Raw genomic sequence first — 10210 nt, 5'->3', positions numbered from 1 at the left:
GGCGTTAAACATTACTCAGTCTCCTTCATATGTGACGTCAGCCACGCGCCAGCAGCGAGCGCAAAGAAAACGAAACAAAACCTATGGCGGATGACAGGAGAAGCCAACAAGCAAGAAATTATCCGGCCACAATTGCGGTCCAGTGTGAGAAAACACTTTGGCTTTAGTAAAGATGGAGATGTTCTAAAGGAGTCTCTCGCTGTTTGTAGTAGCAGCAGGTTCCGCCTCTGCTCATTCAACCTGAAGAGATGTTGGTTTCACTTTATTTTTTATATTAATATTGTAATATTTTTATGTTGAAAAACAAGCAGAAGTAGCAGTAGTAGTATGTTGGTGTCACTTAAGCCCCTTTCACACTGCACGTCGGACCCGCAATATTCCCGGAGCATTGCTGGGTCGCCTTCTGTGTGAAAGCACCCACGTCCCGGAATTGATTACCGAACTGAACCCGGGTCGGGGACCTAGTGACATTGCGGTATTCGACCCGGGACGAGCGCTGTGTGAACAAAAGCCGAAACTAATGCTGCAACGTGTGCGTAGTTATCGTGCGACTCCTAGAGCTTGTTTTTTCAATAACACAACCCTGCAGGGCCAGAAGAGCTCGTCGGTGTTTTAAACGCAGAGAGTGTTCGGATACAAAAGAAACTCAAAATAAACAAGCAGAAATGAGCGCAAACTGGACACAAGTCGAGACCACGGAGCTCCGTACTATCCGCGCTGAAGCGGAGATCGCTCGCCGTTATACGTCACATAAGGATGTCACGTGTCAACTCGACCCGGGACCGTTACGGGCTGTGTGTGAAAGCGCACATATTACGGTATTTCGCTGGCAGTGTGAATGGACCAAATCTAGCGGCCCGGGAACAAATGTAGGATCGCATTATCCGTGTGTTTGCCGGAATCGCAGTGTGAAAGGGGCTATACTGTACTTTTTGAAAATGAGAGCAGAAAAGGTTAACTTCCTGTTAATTCAGCCTAAACTGTTGGTTGCACTTTATTCAAATAAATGTGAACACATTTGCCATTAATTCTTTACTTGTTTTATATCCATAATTAATTTATATCTGGTTCCCTTAAAAGAAACTTCACCTGCACGTATTTATTTCAGTCACACTGATTAAAATTTTTGGCGAAAAAGTTACTGAATCGTATTGTTTTAAATGAACCAATATCGTCCTTGAATCGCATCGACAACCTCAAATCGTGATACGAATCGAATCGTTGTTAAAACGTATCGCTACACCCCTAGTGTGTATGTATTCTAATAACTTTCTCTGTTCTGCAAAACACTAGTAATAAAAACGGTACTATTTAATGACGTTTATATGCAACCCGTAGTGGGAACGCCCACAAGCGACATGAATCTCTGGCGCCGGCGACATGCAGTGACAAACTCGCTGGCGGTGGGAACGGGGCTTAAAGCTCGTCTTCACCGAATGATGAAGCGTCCGTGTTGTCTCAGCTGACGCAGCCAATGTTTTGTAATGTTGGAGCTCTGAAACGTCGCAAATTCGTGTCGCGGCTGATGTGGATGGTTTTGACGTGAAATATTCGCGTATTCGTTTCGCATTTTCGTCACGCGTGCGGTGTGAAAGGGCCTTTAGGCTGTTTGTTTGGTCAGGGTATAGTGTAAATTCAAATATCGGATACGGGTCGCTTTAAAAGATGATGTAAGCGGGTCGTCAAAAAAAAAAATAGGGCTGTACTAGAATAATCGAATATTCGAATATTCGTTCGGTGAGGTGGCATTCGATTTTCAGTTTTGAGATTCGAATATTCGTTTTTTTTTTTTTCAACACGTGACTTCCGTCGCGGACTCATTCTCACTCATGCTTGAAATAATAATAATACATTTAAAAAAAACACCGCAACATGCTTTCAATAAAAGCATCGCACATTTTAAAGATTTAAATTAACAAAAAGTCAGAATAAGACAAAATAAATCCCTTAAATAGAATAAAACTAATTGTAATATATTTTACATTTTGTGTCATTTTAAAAACAATTCATTTATTCTTATTCAACTGTTTATAAGCATGCTACCGTGTTCTTTATTTATTACAGTTCATTGAAATCACTGTGTGTTACTAATTTAATTTCTGTTTTGGGATTCATTTGTTTTAAAGAAAGGTTCGTTTAACTTTATCAAAACTAAAGATTCTTCACAAAGGACCACGCGCGCCTCCACCAGAGGAGACTTGATAATACCCCACAGGTATACCACCTTTGGACAGACAGTCCTGTCTGTCCGAGGTGGGAACATGTGGAATAGTCTTCCTCTAACATTGAGAGAATGCCCTACATACAGTTTGTTCAAAGTCCAATTAAAAAAATGGTTATGGGCAAACCAAAGTTGCACACATTAGTGAGTATGTTGCGTTGTATTTTAACTTTTGTATTTCGTCATGTGCATATGGATGTATTTCTGATGACTAAATAACTTTTGATTCTTATGTAAATATAGTTTATAGGACATTTGATAACGGTTGTTTTTGTGAGCTATGTGACCTTAGCTCGTGGGACTACGGATGGAAATTAGCCCTCGGCTACAATCCGGCATGTTTACATGCATGTACTCCATGTTGTGTTCATTAACATGCACTGTCCCAATCAAATAAAATAAAAAAACAAATAATACCTTATTAAAGTTCTTGCTCTCAACAGACTTTGTGTTTTGTATCACTTGTGCACTCTCCGTTTTCGGAGCATAAACCTGCCCGTGTAATGCGTACCGGAAACTGTTCTATTTAAAAGATTATTAAATGTTTATTAATATTTAAAGAATGTGTGCCACCTGATCATATTGCACCAAACGCAACACTGCACTCCACTGGGTCTGCCGCAACACATTTACGATGCCGAAGAGTGAAACGTGAAGTCGTGAAAGATGATACAAATGCAAACCGACACTATTATTATATATTTAGCCCCACCCACCGAAGCTTCGAATATTCGATATTGATTGCCACCTAAGCTTCGAAGCTCAAAAAATGGCATTCGAAACAGCCCTAAAAAAAAAACGGATAAAGTCACCAAATCGGAATTGTGCATCAAGACCTGCAGTGTAAACGCGGCGTTTAAAGGAGTCGGCCGACACAGATTTAAAGTCTCAGGAAGTCTTTATTTTGGGAAATGTCACGGACACTTGTCCATGGCGCTTACATGAACTTCACAGTTGTAATTAAAGTGAGGCACACGCTATTAGAAAATCAGTTTTCACTGTCAAACATCGAAATAAAGACTAAATCAAAAGTAGACACGAACACAGCTAGTGTCGTTAAGAGCTACACAAGTGTCCTTAACGGGTAATAAACAGAGAGACTCCAGAAATCAGCGTGACATTCAGGAGCGTTCGCAAGCCACGAGCGTTAGTGGCCACTCTCTCCGTCCGTCACCTCATTGGTCAGTTGCAGCAGATAGAATGCTGCTACAGCCAATAGGATGCCACAGATGGGCATCAGGAGGCGGAGCTTATATCTATGCCACACCCCTTCCTCAGTTTCCACCTCTGTGACTTTTCTGTTCTTCTTCCTTCGTCCTTTTTGTCGTTTCTCAAACGCCTCCAGTTCAGCCTGAAACACACACACACACACACACACACGATAATACGATACTCGCCGACCCGCCCAAATATGAGCTAAATATCATAAGCAGCTCTTCAGATCATATTTCATATTCATCCGCTTCTCGTCTCACCTGCTGTTTTCTTATTTCTCCTTCCAGCGCGGCTCTCTCCTCTGCTGCACAAGCCTGAAACACACACACCCACACACACACACACACACACACAGTTTACTAATGAATTGTTTTCCACTGAGCTGATGGTGTGTGTGAATGTGAGAAATGGAATGTGTCCATTAACCCTCAACTGTGTTGGAAAAGTGCGTGTGTGTGTGTGTGTGTGTGTGTCGTTTTAAAGTTTCACACACTCTCTGTTTGAGCCAAAAGAACCAATGACCCAGCAGTGCATTTTATGGCCCTTTTCCATGACAACAGTTCCTGTGTCGCTCGACACATTCACACAGCAATAACAGCTCTGTGTGTGTGTGTGTGAGTGTGTGTGGGCATGTTTTTGTGACATATGAGGACACAAATGTGTATAATGCCATGGGTATGACACAGGTATTACAGGAGAGGGTGAAATATGAGGACATTACCCATGGCCCCACTTTACAAAAGGCTTATAAATCACCCAGGAGGAGTTTTTATGAGAAAGTAAAGGGGCAGTGTGTGTGTGTGTGTGTGTGTGTGTGTGTGTGTGTGTGTGTGTGTGTGTGTGTGTGAGTGTGTGTGTGAGTGTGTGAGTGTGTGTGTGAGTGTGTGAGTGTGTGTGTGAGTGTGTGTGTGAGTGTGTGTGTGAGTGTGTGTGTGAGTGTGTGTGTGAGTGTGTGTGTGAGTGTGTGTGTGTGATGGGTAGGTTTAGGGGTAGTGTAAGGTGATAGAAAATACAGTTTGTACAGTATAAAAACCATTACGGCTGTGGAATGTCCCCATATGTCACAAAAACAAACGCGTGTGCGTCTGTGTGTGGGGTTACCTCTGCATGTTTCTTCTGTAGCTCTCGACACGTTTCGTCACACGAGACCAGCTCATTTTCCAGCCTCACTCGAGAACAGGGGAAATCCTAAAACAAACAAAAAAAACTATTTATGTGTGTGTACGTGTGTATTAAACACAGGTAACCCAGGGTTATTAACACCTGTGAGATTAAGGGTGCGTTCACACTTGTCATGTTTGGTTGGATTAAAACGACCCCTGGTGCGATTGCTCGGTTAGTGCAGTTCATTTGAACATATGTGAACGCTGTCATCTGAACCCTGGAGCGCACCAAACCAGCGGACCGAGAGCGCTAAAGAGACGGGTCTCGGTCCGCTTCCAGACGAACTCTGGTGCGGTTCGATTGATATATGAACGCCACACGGACCGAAGACATGTAGACGAACCAAAAACAGGACGTGATGTCACAAGATGCGACGCATAGTCAGCTGATTTGACGACGCGGAAAGATCGGTGTATCCAGAATGAGTAACATTAACGTTAGAGGGCAAACGTAGAGCAACGAGGAAGAGCCTCATCAATATTTGGTCCGACATGTTTCGAAAATGCTAAAAAAAAAACCACAAAAAGCAGACCTGGCTCTTCTCATCAGAGCACCTGTTGGCCATCAGTCGGTCCAGACGACAGGACGGCCGTCTCTCTTCTGCACAACGGAGGAAATCCTGCTGCTGTTTTGAATGTTTTGAACATTTGATGAGCTCTTCATGAGTTCCCAGCGGGTAATAATAATGCCATATGTTCACGCATTAAATGATGGCGTTTAATCAGCACACAGCGTTGTTTTGAATGTTCGGTAAGCGAGATATACCTCATATAAGCCGACCAATCAGGTTGCGAGCGTCTCCCTGTGCCGTCGGTAACTTTAGGGCCGCTGTTATAAATGCCAGTGTGAACGCTGAGCGGACCAGGGGCCTGTACTATGAAGCTGGTTTAGCTGGCTAGCCTGATTTGTTTAAGCTTAGTTTGTGCCAATCCTGGGTTTTAGGTACCATTAAAGTGGTTTGGCTTTTAGCTGTGTTCATCGCCATAGTAACTTATGCTCCACGGCTAACCTGCTCCAGGGCAGGTTATGTTCTGGATTAGAGATCTCAAACTGAAATTGGGCCAATCAGCTGTGAGTAAAGTGACACACCTCTGATGCAGTAAAGCCACTCCCCCTGTTTCTGCTCCAAATTAAAGGTCATTACATAGCAAATGGTTTTTAAAGACTACAGCGTCTTGCTTTTAACAATGCTTATTTATAATAATATTAATTTTGAATGATTTAGTTATAATTTATGTAATTATTATACCTTAAATCAATTACACATTTATCATTTTAGTTAATCAATCATTAATAGGCACTTTGTTAAAATTAATACATAAGTCATATAAATAACATCACCTGCATAAAGTCATATGGACAAAGTTTTAAAATCAATAAATAAAAATAGCCTATAAAAAAAAGATGCTCACTGAGCTTAAATGTTTAATTTTCTCTATATCAACTAAACTAACTTCATAACTTTTACTTGCATTGACGTATACAATTTTTTCTTAAAGTTGTCCTCTTTCATAAACAGCTTTTCTTCTTGCTGTGTATTTTTTTTTATTTTTTATTCTTAATATTTTTCAATCATGCAATATTCTGCAGAAGAGAGAAATTAATCTCACTGATTGTCTCGCGAGAAGTGAATCTCAGTTCCACAGCGTGTGATTGGCTGTTCACTGCTGATGTCACAGCTAAACTCCTGAAGTCAGGATCAAAGCCTGAGTTGACAAAGAAAGCTGATGATCAGCATCATGGGACCAACAAAGCCTTAATACAATGGTTTGGTTTTGTCAACTCGAAACTAATCCTTTAACCCTGAGTTTGTTAAACTACCATCATGGTACAGGCCCCAGGACTATATGTTTTGTTTTTGTTTTTTGGTCCGGACCAAACGAACCGAACTACAAGTGTGAACACAGCAGGCCGGTGCTAAAGGGCGGAGCTACACTCACTGCAGTGCGCTGATTGGCTGAAATAGAATCGTCACCTGCATGTGCTTCTCCTAAATCTTGGCTCAAAGCTTGTCTTCATGTGCCAAACATCCACATGCCGAGCCGTGTGTGTGTGTGTGTGTGTGTGTGTGTGTGTGTGTGTGTGTGTCTGCCGTCGATCGCTACCCCACGCCCATCGTAAGCGTACAGTAGGCTGTGGAAACCCAAGCCGGATCAGGACCCGATTCAGCCTCAGCTCTGGTATATTATCTCTGTGTGTGTGTGTGTGTGTGTGTGTGTGTGTACCTTTTTAATCCTCTTGCAGGGACACTTGATCTTGACTCTCTGACTGCAGCTCTGATCGCATTCACCGGCGTGACACAGCAGCTTACAGCGATGCCCACAGCACAACTACACACAAACACACACGAGCGTGAGGATCCTTAACACACACACAAATCCTAACTACACGCACACACAAGCAAGAGCCTCCTAACTACACACACACACTCACTCTCACACACTCAGTCTCTCACTCACTCACTCACACACACTCACACACAGTCAGTCTCTCACTCACACACACACTCACTCACACACACACGAGCAAAAGCCTCCTAACTACACACACACACACACTCTCTCACACACACACTGTCACTCACACACACACTCTCACTCACAGTCAGTCTCTCACTCACAGTCAGTCTCTCACTCACACACACTCTCAGTCAGTCTCTCACTCACACACAGTCAGTCTCTCACTCACACACACACTCACTCACACACACACACACACGAGCAAAAGCCTCCTAACTACACACACACACACTCTCTCACACACACACTGTCACTCACACACACACTCTCACTCACAGTCAGTCTCTCACTCACAGTCAGTCTCTCACTCACACACACACTCAGTCAGTCTCTCACTCACACACACACACACACACACTCTCACCTGTTTGGGACACTGGTTCTGACAGGAGGTCAGCAGATGTTTGCCCTGTTCATCAGCAGACGTGAACTTCCTACAAAACATCCACACACTCATTACTGCACATATCATCAAGAACGTGTGTAATGTCTCGTGTCGGAGGCGTGCCACACACACACACTCACACACACTCGATGTACAGGTTGGACATCTTGCAGTGACAGCGCTGGCGGACCATCATCGTACACGGCGGGCAGTTGCCATGGTGACAGGGCAGGGCACATGGGTGGGGGCAGCCTGAGGGGCGGGGCTTAGAGCATCCCTCCTCACACTGGACACACTCCGGACCGGCCTACACACACACACACACACACACACACACACACACACACACACACACTAAAGCCAAATCATCCTAATAATAGTGGCAGCAGGGGCAGAGGGTCATGTGACCTACCTTAGTTTTCTCTGAATGTGGCACAGCGGTCACATGATGGCACTCCAAACTGCAGGTATGGTTAGAACAAACTAAAGCTCGTCCGCAGGGCCGGCCACAGGAGAACGGGCCACGAGCGTGACACGGAACCGCACTCACCTTCAACACACACACACACACACACTATTACTCCTGCAGCTGTTAACGAATCGTAAACATATGATCAAAGTCTTAATTTGTGTATGAAGTCAAATGTGTATAATGCCATGGGTATGACACAGGTATTACAGGAGAGGGTGAAATATGAGGACATTACCCATGGCCCCACTTTACAAAAGGCTTATAAATCACACAGGAGGAGTTTTTATGAGAAAGTAAAAATGCAGAATGTGTGTGTGTGTGTGTGTGTGTGTGTGTGTGTGTGTGTGTGTGTGTGTGTTGGGTAGGTTTAGGGGCTGTGTGTGTGTGTGTGTGTGTGTGATGGGTAGGTTTAGGGGCAGTGTGTGTGTGTGTGTGTGTGATGGGTAGGTTTAGGGGCGCTGTGTGTGTGTGTGTGTGATGGGTAGGTTTAGGGGCAGTGTGTGTGTGTGTGTGTGTGTGTGTGATGGGTAGGTTTAGGGGCAGTGTGTGTGTGTGTGTGTGTGTGTGTGTGTGTGTGTGTGTGTGTGATGGGTAGGTTTAGGGGCAGTGTGTGTGTGTGTGTGTGTGTGTGTGTGTGTGTGTGTGTGATGGGTAGGTTTAGGGGCAGTGTGTGTGTGTGATGGGTAGGTTTAGGGGCAGTGTGTGTGTGTGTGTGTGTGATGGGTAGGTTTAGGGGCAGTGTGTGTGTGTGTGTGTGTGATGGGTAGGTTTAGGGGCAGTTTGTGTGTGTGTGTGTGTGTGTGATGGGTAGGTTTAGGGACAGTGTGTGTGTGTGTGTGTGTGTGTGTGTGTGATGGGTAGGTTTAGGGGCAGTGTGTGTGTGTGTGTGTGTGTGTGATGGGTAGGTTTAGGGGCAGTGTGTGTGTGTGTGTGTGTGTGTGTGATGGGTAGGTTTAGGGGCAGTGTGTGTGATGGGTAGGTTTAGGGGCAGTGTGTGTGTGTGTGTGTGTGTGTGTGTGTGTGTGTGTGTGTGTGTGTGATGGGTAGGTTTAGGGGCAGTGTAAGGGGATAGTAAATATGGTTTGTACAGTATAAAAACCATTACACCTATGGAGAGTCCCCATGTGTCACAAAAACAAACACGTGTCTGTATGTGTGTGTGTGAGATCGGGTTTGTCTGGGGTCTGGTCTCCAGAACACCTCTAACACACTGAAGTGTGTGTGTCTATATAACACATTTATCAGTGTCTCTTTATCACTACAATGTGTCAATAATGTTAAGCAGTCCTTTATCTGAAGGATGAGACCTCAGCTTGAGTGTGTGTGTGTGTGTGAGTGTGTGTTTGTGTGTGCGCGCATGTACCTCATGTTCTCCCAGACAGGCTCTGTAAAGAAACACAACACACAAGGTTTTCAGTCACGCTCCTGATCCAGCGGCAACACACAATGACATCATCTATTGTAGTTGGACTCACTTTAAACACACACTCACACACATATAATTACTTTAAATCACCATTTAAAAGAAAGTTTAAATTACACGCAAACACATACACATACTTTTGGCTAAGATGGACGAGAGTGTGTGTGCCATATGTGCTCAAAACCCTACAACAAACACTGCCAAACACATGCTTTCCCAGCAAACCTACGAACACACAGTGCCGCCTGCAGTGCGTGTGTGTGTGTGTTTGTGTGTTCCTTACGTCGGTATAGCCACCAGGCAGGGCGGACACGGTAGAGCCGTGCGCACAAAAGCAGGAGTCGAGGGTTGCTCCCATGGACCCGCCAGCAGAGCCTAAAACACACACACACACACACACACACACACAGAGAGAGAGAGGACGACACCAGATTCAGATGCGAGATTTGACCATTCAAGACTGAAACTGACAAAAACTCTCTCCAGCAGTGTTTTTGGTGTATTATTATGAACAAACCCGATTCCAAAAGAGTTGGGACTCTGTATAAATTGTGAATAAAAACAGAATGCAATGATGTGGAAGTTTCACATTTCAATATTTCATTCAAAATACAGCATAGATGACATATCAAATGTTTAAACTGATAAAATGTTTCATTTTAAGGAGAAATACGTTTAATGGCATCAACACATCTCTGAAAAGTTGTGCCGTGGCCGTGTTTCCCGCTGTGTGTCATCCCCTCTTCTTTTTATATCAGTCTGCAAACGTCTGGGGACTGAGGAGACGAGCTGCTCAAGTTTAGGAATAGGA

At 44.1% G+C, this 10210-nt stretch overlaps 1 protein-coding gene across 1 annotated transcript in view; it reads right to left on the bottom strand.

The window, feature by feature from the left end:
* Nucleotides 1-3100: 3100 nt before the first annotated feature.
* nfxl1 (nuclear transcription factor, X-box binding-like 1) overlaps nucleotides 3101-10210 on the bottom strand; it is a 39129-nt gene continuing 32019 nt past the window's right edge. The window contains exons 14-22 of the mRNA XM_067445354.1: nucleotides 9683-9774; nucleotides 9340-9361; nucleotides 7917-8054; nucleotides 7645-7811; nucleotides 7484-7553; nucleotides 6826-6930; nucleotides 4538-4624; nucleotides 3697-3750; nucleotides 3101-3572 (exon numbers count right to left, since the gene is read on the bottom strand). Of these exons, the coding sequence (XP_067301455.1) occupies nucleotides 3369-3572; nucleotides 3697-3750; nucleotides 4538-4624; nucleotides 6826-6930; nucleotides 7484-7553; nucleotides 7645-7811; nucleotides 7917-8054; nucleotides 9340-9361; nucleotides 9683-9774 (939 nt within the window). The 3' untranslated portion in view covers nucleotides 3101-3368. The remainder of the gene's footprint in view (nucleotides 3573-3696; nucleotides 3751-4537; nucleotides 4625-6825; nucleotides 6931-7483; nucleotides 7554-7644; nucleotides 7812-7916; nucleotides 8055-9339; nucleotides 9362-9682; nucleotides 9775-10210) is intronic.

This window comes from Pseudorasbora parva, chromosome 6, assembly GCF_024679245.1.
Source record: "Pseudorasbora parva isolate DD20220531a chromosome 6, ASM2467924v1, whole genome shotgun sequence".
Taxonomy (NCBI): Eukaryota; Metazoa; Chordata; class Actinopteri; order Cypriniformes; family Gobionidae; genus Pseudorasbora; species Pseudorasbora parva.
Note: the sequence above shows the minus strand (reverse complement) of the source record. Positions and strands in the feature narration are given on the sequence as shown.